At 45.4% G+C, this 16,347-nt stretch overlaps 1 protein-coding gene across 1 annotated transcript in view; it reads left to right on the top strand.

Annotated features, from left to right (window-relative positions):
• Positions 1 to 16,347, top strand: part of PAH (phenylalanine hydroxylase) — an 87,414-nt gene that overhangs the window by 33,862 nt on the left and 37,205 nt on the right. Inside the window, exon 4 of the mRNA XM_049881592.1 lies at positions 12,583 to 12,671. Coding sequence (XP_049737549.1) covers positions 12,583 to 12,671 — 89 coding nt within the window. The remainder of the gene's footprint in view (positions 1 to 12,582; positions 12,672 to 16,347) is intronic.

Below are 16,347 nucleotides of genomic sequence, written 5' to 3'. Positions count from 1 at the left end.
TGGGTGGATTCTGCAGATGGACCATAGGCACCCAAAGTTTTTGGTTGTAAGGACTGGGAGGTACCAGTTTTCTTTGGACCCCTGTCGCAGGTGGCTGGGTGACCTGGGTGGAGCTACCAGTCCTTAGGTCCCTGATGTGGGTAGGTGAGGACCTTGTTTAATAGGCAAAGCAATGTCAAATGTCAAACACCCACCTCTCCATAGCACAGGTGAAATGGTTGGAGTCTGCCAACAAGGGCCTATTCTCCTGAAATAGGCCCACACAGGTCCATGAAGAAGGGAAAGGTGCTCAGAGTCCATGGACGGTTTATGCCTGGACAGGAGCTGCTTCTGTCCTGAGCTCCCCTGGTTAGTGGAGCTAGCAAATTATGTTTTCCCCCAAAATGAAAATTTTTTCCTTTCCCAAGGCTGGGAGGATGGCTCTAGGTGCTCACCAGGGCCTATCTCAGGCCCAGGGAATTCAGCTGCTGAAGCCTGTTTGTGGGTGGGGGGTGGGGGGCGCATTAAAATATACGCAAGTACTTAGCTTTTGCCGAGAGCGCCATTCTCCTCAGGTTCCGGAGGTGTGAGTGGACTGTGTGGCTGGCTGCTTCTCCCTGAGGAAACAGTGGCCCAAAGCCAGTACCAGCCAACCATCGCCGCCACCGCCGCTGCTCTGGGAATGGTGCCTGAGGGCTCCCCTCAATTCAGGTCCGGTAACTCCTCTCCACTTCTGAACAGCCTCTTCCTCCACCTGCCCCTCAGTTTGTTGTCCAAGCTTGCCTTTGAAGCTCAGGGCTTCCAGCTTGTCACAAATTTACTCGTTCCACTTGTTTTTTGGGGTCTTTGTTGTAAAGAGGGCTTGCTGGAAGTGTCTGTCTATTCCGCCATCTTGGCTCCGCCTCCACACTCTTTGACTTTAAACATTATTATTTCTAACCCTACCGCTCACAGAATCTGCTCTCAAAGTTTCCCAACAATTGCCATCACCAAAGTCAATAGCCTTTTTATGGTTTATTTTCACCTTCCTTGGCATCTTTGCAACATTTCACACCATTATCCCCCATGAATTCTCTTAGCTTTTTATAAAGTATGTGACCCTTACTTTTGAAACACTGACTATTCAAGTTCTCTTCTTCCTTCTGTCACTACTTAAAAAACTGCAGAGCAAAGTCAGCTTTGTCAACTTCTTTTTCACCTCATCCCCTACTTCAGTTGATCATTCACTCAATGGATATTTATTGAACACCCATTTGGTGTCAGTCACCACAATAGGGAGGTTTTTGTTGTTGTGTGCTATCGAGTCAATATCAACTCATGACTGGCGGGTTTGAACTGCTGACCTTTCAGTTAGCAGCCAAATGCTTAACCACTGCACCACCAGGGCTCCTTAATGATAGGGATACAGTAGTAAAAAAGGCAAACATGGTGCCTAGTCTCATGTGACTTACAGTCTACCTGTTGCTGGGGAGTTGATTCCGACTCATGGTGACCCTATGTGTTACAGAGTAGAACTACTTCATAGGGTTTTCTTGGCCGTAATCTTTACAGAAGCAGATTTCCAGGGCTTTCTTCCACACTGACACTGAGTAGGTTCAAACTGCCAACCTTTAGGTTAGCAGATGAACACAAACTATTTGTGCCAGCCAGGGCCTTTACAGTCCAGTAGGGAAGGGAAACATGTAAGTGGACAATTGCTATAGGGCATGATAGTGCAATAATAGGGAAGGGTGGTGTACCTCACTTAGAAGGCACCATGAACCTAGTCTTGGTGAGCAGAACAGGCCAGGGAAGACGGCCTGAAGTGAGATAGACATTATGTGTAAGAGACTTTAGATGTATTCTGTTTAATTCAATGGGGATTGACCATCACTCTAAGTGGCAGCCAGCCAGATTTCAGTGCAATATAAACTCTCTCTCAGGAGACAGGCTGAGTATTTTAGGATGTACTGGGCAAACTGCCAATAGATATGTGTATGAGATACATAACGTCTTGAAAAGGATATGAGAAGGTAATTCCAGTTTAGATTGGTGGCTGGAATTATGACCCTTGAGGTCATTGTTTTGTTCATTTATGATTTCACTCATATGAGTTCACTCCAAATGTTCATTCATTTCAACACAATTTTAGTCTTCACTTCACGTGCTAGGTCCCTGTTATTCATCTGGTTTCAGGATTCCCATTTTAACAACAGAGAGATCAATTTTTTGCCCATCATGTCAATGATAAAAGGCCTTGATCCTACCACTCCTGAACACTACTGTGTCCAGGAGGATGGGGGTAATAGCTTGGCACCATCAGCCAGGTCTGGGCTCACCCACTCTTCCCAAGACCTTCCTGAAGGGCATTCCCTTCTACATAAGGGAAGTAGAAACTTCTTAAAAGAGTTCGCTCTCAACAGTTTTCATCCTGTTGCAAGCCACCGTTCTCCCTTTTGGGGAGCCATTGGGATCAGCACAGCAGTTGCTTCACTGTGGGGCTGGAGGCCACTGCCTTGGAGGAAACATCCGGGAGCCTTGGAGTAAGGGGTGAAATACTTCGCTATTTTGGACCTAAAAAATGGAGGATTTATGGCTCTTTCTGAGACAGGCTGGAGGCAGAAGTCTGGGGCAGGCCTGGGTGCCTTGTTGGCTAAACCCTGGGGCTGGTGAAAGCCTGGTAGAGGGAGAGGTTAGACTGGACTCAGCCTGCACCTTGAACTGCTATAAATTTAATGGGCCTGCTCCTGACCTGCTGGCCAGGAAGCTGACTCAGGCCAAGCCTGTGGGGGCTTCTGCCCAGGAATATCCTGAGCCAGCCGCCCCTTGGCATCCTGGTTGAGCAGCTGACCCCAACTTAATGGGACCACAACGTGGGTGTCCGGGGCCAGCTCTTCAATGGGCTGCTTCCCTTGGAGCCAAATCAATATTTATTAATGATCTGCCCCCTGGGTCCCTCTGTCTTCACAGAGGGCCTCTGTTGCACCAGCCTGTCCAAGTCATTCATTAACCGCCAAGCTCAGCAGCCCTCCAGGCCGTGGAGGGACTCACAGAGGCCAGCCCACCAAGGAGGTATTTTGAAAGGTCATTAATGAGCTAATCTGATTTAACTTTTCAGAACGGAGGCCTGGGTCACAGGGGTCGGTCTGGATTCCCAGCATTGTGAGTGGGACTGGGGTGAGGGGAGAGGCCTGTAACCTTCACTGGGAGGAGAAAGGCAATGTGAAGATGTGTGTGAGAAGTGGAGGACTTAGGTGCTAAAAAGTGACTACCCCTAGATCCTGGGAGGCTTGGGACAGAAAGTGGGTGAGGACTCAGGGCTGTTCCAAGGATTTTCTTCAAGTTTCCTGTAGACTTCTAGCTTATGTCTTAGTTTCCTTTAACCAGTTGCATTCGAGTCAGCTCCGGCTCTTGGGGATCCCATGCGAGTCAGACTAGAGCTGTGCTTCATGGAGTTTTCAATGGCTGATTCTTCAAAAGTAGATCGCCAGGTCCTTTTTCTGGGCTACCTCCGGGTGGACTTGAACCTCCAACCTTTTGGTTAGTAGCTGAGTGCATTAACAGTTTACACCACCCAAGGACTCCTTCTCAATATCTTAGTGCTGCTGTAACACAAATAACACACGGGTGGCTTTAAAGAACAGAAACCTACTTTCTCACAGTTCTGAGGGCTAAATATCCAAATCAGGATCTCAGCCATGTCGATTCCTTCCTTGTAAGTAGCCCTAGGCTACTTGGTTTCTTAACTTGTAGATAATCCTCATATGTGACATCTGTCATCCTCCATGTGTGTGTGTCTCTGCATCTAATCAGAAGTGATTAGATTTGGAACCCACCCTACTCAGGTACGATCTAATTAAAATAACAAAGAAAACCCTATTCCCAAACAGGATTATATTCACAGGATTCCAACACACTTTTTTTGGGGGGGGGGGGGCACAATTTAAGCCATCACAGTTCGTCACCTCCTTTTCCTCCTGAGGTGGTTGAAGAGGAACTGACTAGAGCTCCTACTCTGTAATTTAAGCCAGCAGAGTCCTGGTAAGCACACATCTTGCAGAGCTCAAATTTCAGCTCAGCTACTCACTAGCTCAGTGATCTTGAGCAAGTCATTTCACCTTCACAAGTCTGAGTCTGCTTATCAGTAAAGCAGAAATAATAAGGTCTACCTCACAGGATTTCTTTGGGAATCAAAAGAGACAATGGAAGTGAACAGTTTAACACAGTATCTGGTGCCTAGTAAGCTCTCAAAAAAATGTGACTTTAAAGGAAGAGAGTTAGCTATAACCTTTTGGCTGAGAACAATCGGAAGGCTCAGGTGTTGATGTGCACAAGTCTGAACTCTGGCTCCATCACCAGTGACCTTATGTACCTGAATCCCAGTCTGGTGTCCCCTGGGTTTGTTGTGAAGTCCAAGGGCAATGATGACACAGATCTACCTGCTATGGCTCAGCTGCTTCTCAGCCCAACCAAAGAGGCAGGAGAGGGATTGGCTGCTTCATCCCTTTCACAGATGAAAAGCTGGAGACTCAGAAATCAAGTAACTCTCTTAGAGTCACACTGTTTGTAGATGGGAGGGATGAAACTTGAACTCAGACCTCTGGCTCCAATCCAGGATGTGCACAACCTTTGAATGTTATGAAGATCAGTACATACAGTTTAACACTTGATTATTAACTTAAAGGTTGGTGGTTCGAACCCACGCAGTGGTGCTGCAAAAGAAAGGCCTGGTGCCCTGCTTCCATAAAGATCACAGCCAAGAAAACTCTATGGAGCAGTTCTACTAGGTCACACATGGGGTCACCACGAGTCAGAGTTGACTCCATAGCAATTTTTTTTTTTTTTTTAAACAAATATAAGTCTTGATACCGATTTTGTTTTCGGGTCCTCTTTGGTCTTTCTACCTTTATAGTACCTGATGTCTCCCTACTGCTTGCTTCACAACCCTGCTCAGGTCAGCCTCTGCCCCAGGAAACCAGCCATGCCAGGGCCTCAATCCGCCCATTACCAAACACCCAGAACATGCCTCTCCTCAGTCTCATTGCCTTAAGCCTTACCCCTGCTCTCCAAGGTGACAGCTGGTGAACTCCTCTTACTTGTTAGGCCTGGTCTGGGCCCTCCTTCCATTATATTATACATAGATTCTTCCTAAAGGCTTCTGGGAGACAATAATCTCAAGTGATGCCTGGGAAGAGCGGAGGAATGGATTCCAAGGCAGATAGAGTTGGGCCACCGCCTGGAGGAAGTATGAACCAGGCCAGCCTTATCATCTGGCTTTCTATAATGATAAAAAACAAACAAAAAAACCCAACTGGTTGTCGTTGAGTTCATTCCAACTCATAGCAACCCCATAGGACAAAGTAGAACTGCCCCATAGGGTTTCCAAGGAGCGGCTGGTGGATTCGAACTGCCGGCCTTTTGGTTAGCAGCTGTAGCACTTAATCACTACACCACCAGGGCTCCTCTATAATGATAGTAATAGTAATAATAATACCAAGCACTTATAAAGCATTGTTCTAAGCACTATATAAGTATCAGCACATTTTAATTCTCCCATCAATAGAAGCTGTACTATTGGAATATATTGTTATATGTAATCATATTATATATTATTGGAGTCCCTGGATGACACAAATGGTTGGCAATTTGAACCCACCCAGAGGTTCCTCAGAAGAAAGGCCTGGCAATCTGCTTCTGAAAGGTCATAGCCTTGAATATCTTATAAAGCAATTCTACTCTGCACACATGGGGTGGCCATGAGTTGGAATTGACTCACCGGCAACTAACAACAACAACAATATATCATTATTATATATTATTATATGCACTATTATTGTAGCCATTTTAAGGAACCCTGGTGGTGCAGTGGTTAAGCACTTGGCTGCCAACTGAAAGGTCAGCAGTTCGAAGCCACCAGCTGCTCCACTGGAGAAAGATGTGGCAGTCTGCTTCTGTAAAGATTATAGCCTTGGAAACTCTATGGGGCAGTTCTACTCTGTCCTATAGGGTCGTTATGAATCAGAATTGACTCGATGGCAACGGGTTTTGGTATTAAGGCCATTTTACAGATGGGAAAACGGAGGACCAAAGTAATCTCCATAAAGTCCCAAAGCCACTAAGTAGCAGAAGTGAGATTTGGACCCAGGCAGTCTGGCTCTAGAGTTAACCACCAAGCTCTGTCACATTGCCAGCCTGGCTATGTTTGGGGCCTTTTCTGGATGATGATGAGGCTCAGGAGACACTGGAGGCCCGTGGACTGGGGTGAGCACCCCATGGCCTGGCACTGTCCTGCTTCAAGCTGCCTCAGTGTCCCTCCAAGCTTCTGTGATGAGGTTCTGTTAAAAGGCTTGGCAGACTGCTTTGACTTTTGTCTCCTCTTTGTCAAGACTTGAATCTTTTGGGTCTTTGTAGCCCTCTTGAGTTCTCCATTTTTTTTCCGCTATCAAGAGACCTGAAAACGTACAAGGTTAACCGGCCCAACTACTAGTCACCTAGAGCAGGAATTATGCTGTTTTTTTGCTGCCCCCTGGTGGTTAGTTGGGGGATGGCTAGCACACGCCGCTCTGCATTAGGATGGGAGCATAAAAGCTTCCATCCCTGGAGTACAACCTTGTTTCTTTGGTGAGAGGAGAATGGGAAATTGTATGCAGGAAGTGCACTTGGGGAACTGAAAAAAATGCAGTGACTGTATTTCTAGAACAAGCGAGGCTGACACATCGGTTGAGATGTGAGTGCCCTTTTATATGTCCTCTGGCCAGCGTCATCCCTCACAGGCATTTCACAGGTCTCAGTAGATGAAACACGAACGAGACTGCAGCAACAAATGAATCCAACACCCTTTGTTTTATGAAGCGTGAAACTGAGGCCCAAGAATAGAAAGCCCGTTAATATCAGAGCTGTACTGAGAACCAGCTTTCTGACTCCAGTTTACCTTCTTCTTCTCCTTCCCCTCCCCCTTCTCCTCCTCTCAATTCCCCCTCCCCCTTCCCTTCCCCCTTTCTACCCCTTCCCCTTATACTCCCTGCCCTCCTCTTTTTGTTAAAATCTTTCTCATCCTCATGGGCTACCTTTGGCAGAGCACTTACTGTGGGCCAGTCACTATGCTAAGGTGAGTCACATTTGCTACAGCATTAATTCATGCAAGGACGTGGAAAAATAGTTTGTACCCATTTTATGGATCAGGAAACTAAGGCTCTGAGAAATAAAACATTTGTTCAAAGTTGCACAACAAAGTAAGTGTCAGACTTTCTAGCTGCGCTGGAAAACGTGTGCTCTTTCTGTTCTGTGCTGAGCTAACTGTAGTGTAAAAAAATCCTCTGGAACTTACAGCTGAGTAGTTTTTGCTATGTGCTGTGTACTGTTCTCAGCAACTCACATACATTAACTCATTTAACCTCAAAATGATCCTATAAATTAGTACTAATAATACCACCATTTTGAAGGGTAAGACAGTACACAATACTGGGGAAGCCAGCACAACTTGACCAAGGCAAGGTCATGGAAGCGCCATAGACACATTCAAACTCCCTAAGGGACCAAATTACTGGGCTGAGGGCTGTGGGGACCATGGTCTCAGGGAACATCTAGCTCAATTAGCATAACATAGTATGTAAAGAAAATGTTCTACATTCTACTTTGGTGAGTAACGTCTGGGATCTTAAAAGCCTGTGAGCAGCGATCTAATATACTCCACTGGCCTCATCCCTTTGGGAACAAGGGTGAATGAAGAAAACTAAAGATACAAGAGCAAGATTAGTCCAAAGGTCTAATGGACCACAACTACTGTGTCTTCCACCAGATTGAGTCCAGTACAACTAGATGGTGCCTGGCTACCACCACTGACTGCTCTGACAGGGATCACAATAGAGGGTCCTGCATAGAGCTGGAGAAAAATGTAGAACAAAATTCTAACTCACAAAAAGAAAAAAAAAAAAAAGACTAGAATTACTGGCCTGTCAGAGACTGGAGAAGCCCTGAGAGTAGGGACCCTGGACACCCTTTTAGCTCAGTAATGAAGTCACACCTGAGGTTCACCCTTCAGCTAAAGATTAAATAGGCACATAAAACAAAATGAGACTAAAGGGGCACCCTAGCCCAGGGGCAAGGACTAGAAGGCAGAAGGGGACAGGAAAGCTGGTAATAGGATAATAGGGAACCCAAAGTTGAGAAGGGAGAGTGTTGACGTGTCATGGGGTTGTTAACCAATGTCATAAAACAATATGTGTACTGTTTAATGAGAAGCTAGTTTGTTCTCTAAACCTTCATCTAAAGTACAATATCCACATTTTACAGATGGGAAGACTGAGGCACAGAGAGGTTTGACAGCTTGTCCTGGGTCTCATAGCTAGTAAGTACAGAGATAGGATTCAAACCAATGGTGTGGGGCTCCATTGTCCATGCCCTTAACCATTGCTAGGCTGGCTCTTCCCAAGACAAACAGGCAGCCAGCCCTGGCCTAAGGACTGCTCTGGGTGTCCCAGATCCCACTGGGCTGTGGGTAGTTTGTGGTGGACAGTTTTGTGAGGCAGCGTCAAGCCACCAGGACCCTCACCCTGAGGTCTAAAGCCATAAGATGTCATATAAAACAGCATCCCCATCACTCACCATCTCCTTACCCTGCTTTAGTTTTCTTCAAGAACTTCCTGGCATTGCTATACATTTAAAATTTAGCATTTCCTGTCTCCCCCAGCAGAATGTAAGCATCTCAAGTGTGGAGACTCCATGGTGTTCCCCCCTCTATGCCCAGTGCCTGGTACACAGCAGATACTCAATACATATTTGTGGGTTCTCCTTTGATGAGTCTAAGGTTCCCAAGTGTCAGAAGGTGGTGCAGCAAGAAGGTTTCCCCGGGCACATTCTCTGGGAGCAGCTGTCACTGCCAGAATTACGGATGATTTCTGGTAGAGAAAACTGATGAACGAATGGGGAAGGGGTGGCTTGGAAGTGAGGAGATGGGCTTATCAATGGTGCTCAGTCCAGAGGTGAGGGACAGGTTCCCTTGTCCATGTGAGTCATTCAATGAAGCTCCTTGGTGGCAACATTCTGGATAAATAGGAATAGTCTCATAGGAAATCCTGAGCCTTGCCTGACTACCATGGGGTCTCCTTCCTATGCCCTTCCAAACCTAGGTGGGAAACGGACTTCATTTCCAATGCAGTCATTGTGCAAGGCAGATCAGTAGACAAAAGGAGGAAAGAATGGTTGGGTAGAAGTTTAGGCAGTGAAGTGGGAAGCCAGGTTCCATGTTAGGTGGGTGGAGCACAATGCTGTATCATTCCAGACCCTGAGATCAAGGTAGTTGGAACCAAGGAGATCTATCAAGAGACTCCCCCGCCATCCCTCAGTTTTTTCATCTGTAAAATGAGGGTCATAATAATACCTACTTCGTGGGGCTGTTGCGAGGATTAAATGAAGCAGTATATATATGTACAGTGTCTAGGAGAGTGCTTACTGCATGTTACTGTTGTGTATTAACAAGTCGATTTTGGCTCATAGTGACCCCAAGTAACAGAGAAGAACTGCCCCAAGGGTTTTTTAGGCTGTAATCTTTACAGGAGCAGATCACCAGGTCTTTTCTCCTGTGGAGCTTCTGGTGGGTTTGAACCGCTAACCCTTCAGTTAGCAGTCAAGTGTTTAACCGTTGCACAACCAGGGCTCCTGCCTAGCACTTCCTCATTGCCATTGAGTGGATTCCAATTCATAGCGACCCTATAGGACAGAGTAGAACTGCCCCACAAGGTTTCCACGGCTGTAAATATTTACCGAAGCAGATTGCCACATCTTGCTCCCATGGAGTGGCTGTAGAGTTTGAACTGTTGGCCTTTTGGTTAGCAGCCAAGTGCTTAACCACTGCACAACCAGGGCTCCTTTGCTTAGCGTATAGCAAGTGCTGTACAAACATCAGCTGCAATAACTACTGCAATGTCTGTCCACAGGGAGCCAAACTAGAGGAGTGGGCTGGGCCTTAGGGGCATGGAGACCTCCAAGTAGAAACTGAAAAGCAACAATCATGCAGTCAGGTTCCAGAGCCACACCCCTAACCAGTCTGCTCTGCCAGCTCCCATTAGTGGCTGGATGGATTGGTGGTCAAGACCAGAGGCTATGAAGTTAGCTGGGCCTGAGTTTGAATTCTGGCCCTACTGTTTACCAGAGTGTGCATTTGGGCTAGTCACTTAACCTTTCTGTTCCTCAGTTTTCTCATCTGTAATAAGGGCATAAGAAGCCCTGGTGGCACAAAGGTTAAGTTCTTGGCTGCTAACTGTAAGTTTGGTGGTTCAAACCCTTTAGCGGCTCCATGGGAAAAAAGACCTGGTTATCTGCTCCTGTAAAGATTCCAAACCAAAAATCCATTGCCATCTAGTTGATTCTGACTCACAGTGACCCTACGGGACAGAGTAGAACTGCCCCATAGAGTTTCCAAAGAGCATCTGGTGGATGTGAACTGCCAACTTTTTGGTTAGCAGCTGTAGCACTTAACCACTACGCCACCAGCATTTCCACCTGTAAAGATTATAGCCTAGAAAATCTTATGACGGAGCGCTACTCTGTCACATGGGGTCGCTATGAGTCGAAATTAAATCAATGGCACCTAACAACAGCAATATGGGAATACCAATCATACCCACATCACTGGTAATGTACTTAGAATAGCCCTCACTCTTAGTTTTTATTGTTAATATGGGCAGTAGAGAGTTTAAGCCCTCCAATCAATGGAAGCAAGTGGCCTTTATTAACACCATTGAGATAAACTCCTTGTTGTTTGTGATATGTTTTATACAGCTGCTTTTTGTCCTGAGGTTCATATGCTTATTTCATGAGTGACATTTCCCCAAGTGTGGCCACTAGATGGCACACATGTCCTTTCCTGCCACTTCCCCAGGTCACGGAACAAAAGATGGTGAGCCACCATTTCTGTGCCAGACGTTAGGCTGTGCACTTTGCCTATAATCTCATTTACTGCTCATGGAGGACCTCAGATTAAAGGAGATGCTCTATTAGAAATGCTAAGCACAGTACCTGGCACATGGTAAGGCCTCAGAAAAGAGTTTATTAATCTTTCTGTTATCCTCGTTTTTACGGAGGTGGGAACTGAGCCACAGAGAGGAGAGTAGACAGATGTTGGAGGCTAGATTCTAAACCAGACCTGAATGACTGCAAGTTCAGCGTCCTTCCCCCTGAACCTCATTTCAGGGGAAATACTGGACGCCTTGAGCTTACTTCCTTGCTTCCCACCATGACTACTCTGCCCTCTGGTTTCTTTCAGGGCCTGCCATTTTGTTGCTTCCTGTGTGATCTTACACCAGTTATTTAGACTCTCAGAGCCTCAGTTTCTCATATGTATAATAGGGGTTATAATACCTTCCTCATTTTGGAGATACTTCAGAAACAGCAACTAGAGCAGAGTCGAACTTCTGTGGATAGTGATGACTGCCCTTATCCCTTACGTGGTAACATAACCAGAGTTTGCTCCTCTCTCCTTCCCTTTCTCATTCCCTTCTTTCCTCCCTCCTTCCTTTCCTTCCCTCAATTCTTCTTTCCTCCTTCTTTCCCTCTCCCTCCCTTTTATCCTCTTTTCTTTCTTCCTTCTGTCCTTTCTTCTCTTTCCTTTCTCCTTTGCTCTCTCCTTTCCCTTCTCTCCTCTCACCTTTCTTCCCTCTCTTCCTTCCTTTCTTCTTTCCTTCCTCCCTTTATTCCTGAGCTCTATGTGCCTAGAAATACAGAGTACTCATGGCCCCTGCCCTCATGGAATTTACAGTCCCAAATTCCCTACCCTCTGCTCATCCATGAGACAATTCCCACTCCCCTCTTCTTCAACATGTCTTCTTCCCTGTAAGGCACAGGGATTTAGATGCTGCTACCTACTCTTCTCCCTGGGGTCCCTCCTCTGCAGCCATTGTGAGCTGCAGAACTCAGGTCCCCCCTCTTTCCCTTACTATGCTATTACAAAAACAAGCTCACAAATTCTTTAGAAACCGTGAGGCATCTTCAAGTCCCAGACCACCTGACTCTGTTCATTCCATTTCACCAATGGTTTTCAAACTGACTGTGGGATCAAAGGATTTTGCGGGATGCTTGGGGCCTTTGGAGGGAGACATGATGGGAAGATGGGGTGAGGAGAGTTGGTTTCAGGGGCTCATTTTTTGCCTCCACTAGAGCAACTCTGGCTTTATCTAATTTGTATTTTGGGGTTACATGCAACGTCTTACTGCTAATAAAACCCACCAGCCGTTCCACAGGAAAAAGATGTGGCAGTCTACTTCCATAAATATTTCAACCACAGAAACCCTATGGGGTATTCCTACTCTCTTCTATGGGGTAACTATGAGTTGGAATCGACCCAACAGCAATGGGTTTTGTACCATGTTGAGTGGTAGGGAGATTAACTTTGAGATATTTCAGAGAAAATCTTCAGAAACATACTATGTTTGGGAACATATTTTAAAATTAGTTCCCAGAAAAGGCAAATAGATTTAAGTTTTAAATTATTGTAATTTGGGGGTTATCTGGGTTCCTACTTGCGCCACTGACTCAATTGGTGCTGATATCTTGCTTCTAACCTTGGTGAGGTCTTTGACCACATCCTGCCAGTTAGCCCCTCCGGACTTTGCCTTTTCTGTGTTGCAGTGCCCTGGTTCCCAAGGACCATTCAAGAGCTCGACAGATTTGCCAATCAGATTCTCAGCTATGGAGCAGAACTGGATGCAGACCACCCGGTGAGCCCATGCCTCTTTAGGATGAGATCCTTTCTCCTCCCTCCCCGTTCCCACCCTACTCCTTCCCCCTTGTGAAATGTGTCTTCATTTGCTTGGTTAACAAACATTTACCCAGTGCCTACTTTGGCCAGGACTCGGGAAGCAAAGATTAATAAGACATTATCATTATCATTATTATTATTGCAGCAAATATAAATCATAGTCCAGAAATTGCATAGATAGAGAGACAGACAGATTGATAGATAGTCCCTGGGTGGCACAAACAGTTAAGCACTGGGCTACTAACTGAAAGTCTGGTGGTTTGAACTCACTCAGAGGTACCTGGGAAGACAGGTTTGGTGATCTGCTTCCAAAAGGTCACAGCCTTGAAAACCCTATGGAGAACTGTTCTACCCTGCATGTAAGGGGCTGCCATGAGTTGGAATCAATTCAACAGTAACTGGTTTGGTGTTTTGGTTTTATATACATACAATGAACTGAAGCAGGAAGCATCAAAAGAAGATGGAAGGAATACACAGAGTCACTATACCAAACAGAAATGGTGAAATTTCAACCATTTCAGGAAGTAGCATATGACCAGGAACTTATGGTACTGAAGGAAGAGTTCCAAGCTGCACTAAAGGCACTGGCAAAAAACAAGGCTCCAGGAACTGACAGAATACCAACTGAAATGTTTCAACAAATGGATGCAGAGCTAGAAGTGCTCATTCATCTATGCCAAGAAATTTGCAAGACAGCTACCTGGCCAGCCAACTGGAAGAGATCCATATTTATGCCTGTGCTAAAGGAATGTGATCCAATCAAATGTGGAAATTATCAAACAATATCATTAATATCACACACAAGTAAAATTTTGTTGAAGATCATTCAAAAGGGGCTGCAGCAGTACATCGACAAGGAACTGCCAGAAATTCAAGCCAGATTCCGAAGAGGATATGGAAAGAAGGATATCATTGCTGATGTCAGATAGATCCTGGTTGAAAGCAGAGAATACCAGAAAGATGTTTACCTGGGTTTTATTGACTATGCAAAGGCATCCGACTGTGTGGAACATAACAAATTATGGATAACAATGCAAATAATGGGAATTCGAGAACACTTAATTGTGCTCATGAGGAACCTGTACATAGATCAAGAGGCAGTCGTTCCAAAAGAACAAGGGTATACTGAGTGGTTTAAAGTCAGAAGGGTGTACGTCAGGGTTGTATCTTTTCACCATATTCATTCAAGCTGTGCGCTGAGCAAATAATCTGAGAAACTGGACTACATGAAGAAGAAAGGGGCATCAGAATTGGAGAAAGACTCATTAACAACCTTGCTTGCTGAAAGTGAAGAGGACTTGAGGCACTTACTGATGAAGATCAAAGACCACAGCCTTCATTATGGATTACACCTCAACATAAAGAAAACAAAAATCCTCACAAATGGACCAATAAACAACATCATGATAAACGGAGAAAAGATTGAAGTTGTCAAGGATTTCATTTTACTTGGATCCACAATCAACAGCCATGGAAGCAGCAGTCAAGAAATCAAATGACACATTGCACTGGGCAAATCTACTGCAAAAGACCTCCTTAAAGTGTTAAAAAGCAAAGATGTCACCTTGAAGACTAAGGTGCTCCTGAACCAAGTCATGGTATTTTCAATTGTCTCTTACGTATGTAAAAGCTGGACAGTGAATAAGAAGACCAAAGAAGAATTGACGCTTTTGAATTATGGTGTTGGTGAAGAATATTAAATGTACCATGGACTACCAAAAGAACAAACAAAACTGTCTTCGAAAAAGTATAGCCAGAATGCTCCTTAGAAGCAAGGATGGCGAGACTTCCTCTCACATACTTTGGACATATTATCAGGAGGGATCAGTCCCTGGAGAAGGGCATCATGCCTGGTAAAGTAGAGGGTCAGCAAAAAAGAGGAAGACCCTCAATGAGACGGATTGACACGGTGGCTGCAACAATGGGCTCAAGCATAACGACAATTATGAGGAAGGCACAGGACTGGGCAGTGTTTCATTCTGTTGTACGTAGGGTCACTATGAGTTGGAATTGACTTGACGACACCTAACAACAACAATGTCTGAATTACAGATGTTTAAATTGGATTCTTGGGAAACAGTCAACAGTGCTAATAACTCTGCCAGGTGTGGGGGGCAGAGGGAGTGGAGGCATGGGAACTGGATCTTAAACACTGAGCAGACGGTAGTCAAATAGGAAAGGGAGAATTCACCTAAGGCTGAGAGAAGAGTGTATACAAAGGCTCAGAGTCGTGAAAGTGCCCAGAATATTTCGGGAAAGGTAGTTGGTGCTTTGATGTGAAGGTGAGTGTCTGGAGATGAGGCCAGGGCAGTGGGTTGGGGTCAGACTGAAAAAGGTCTGACATATAACACAAAGGCACTTGCGCTGTGTCTGTTGGCCAGGGGAAGGGATCCTCTGTTTCTGAGTAGAGAACCTGGCAGGGGTCCTACCATTCCCTCTCTCTGGGGTGGAGGGCCCTGGGCAGAGCAGCCCATGGTGGGGCTCAGTGCCTGCTCTGACAGTGACTCAGTTGTGTGGTGAGAAGTGGCACCACCATCACGTTGCCTGTCCTTTATTCCCTGCCAGACAAATTGCTAAGTAAGCTTTAAATGACTTGGACACTGTTTGTATTAGTAATGGTTTTCGGTAGCCCACAGAAGCATCTGCACTCCCTCAGGAGACTGTCATCTGCACACCTCTAGGTGGGTCTTTACAGTGGACAGGGGGCTCTCACAATGTCACTTGTTCTTCATAAAGGCACTTTTCAGTAAGCAAAGGACCTGTTCCCATTTTGTAGACAGATGCATTTGGCTCCAGGAAGGTAAATAGCTTTTCTAAGGAGTCCCTGAGTGGTGCAGATCATTACACGCTCAACTGCTAACTGAAAGGCTGGAAGTTTGAGTCTACCCAGAGGCACCCCGAAAGAAAGTTCTGGCAATCTACTTCCAAAAAATCAGCCATTGACAACTCTACGGAACACAGTTCTACTCTGACACATATGGGATTGCCATGAGTCAGAACTGACTAGAAGGCATTGTTTTTATGGTGAACTTTGGGTCCTTAGATCTTAACCCAGTGCTCACCAGGGCCTGAAGACAAAGGTCTAGCTGATGGCAGAATTCCAGACCCTTTAACAGAGCCAAAGGGAGAGAGATTTCAGGGACAAGCTGGGCTTTTAAAATAGGAATGATTTATGCTTGTTTTGTTTCTAACTGTAATAGTAAAATTCCTTCTAGTGAACTTGAAAATACAGAAAAGCACGAGGAAGAAAATGAAGATTCTCCCATAATTTCCACATTTCTGTTTTTCTCTTTGTACTACTCTGTATTTTATAAATTTCTACAATGAGATAGTATTTTATGAGTGGAAATAAAGGTGAAGACCTCCTCCCCCAACCCCCAGGCTTTAAAGCAGAAAGAAAGCAGAGTATCTCCTAAAATACCATTTTTCAGAGCAGCTGACTCTACCCGTTAGGGTAAATCTAGCCATTAGGGTGGTTTCTCCTTTTACCAAGGTCCCTGGGTGGTGCAAATAGTTCGTGCTCTACCACTAACCTAAAGGTTGGTGATTCAAAATCACCCAGTGGCACCACGGAAGAAAGGCCTGGAGATTTCCTCCTAAGGAAATCCTATGGAACAGTTCTACTTTGTAATGCA

This window comes from Elephas maximus, chromosome 4 (genome assembly GCF_024166365.1).
Source record: "Elephas maximus indicus isolate mEleMax1 chromosome 4, mEleMax1 primary haplotype, whole genome shotgun sequence".
NCBI lineage: Eukaryota > Metazoa > Chordata > Mammalia > Proboscidea > Elephantidae > Elephas > Elephas maximus.
This window is presented reverse-complemented; position numbering and strand designations above follow the sequence as displayed.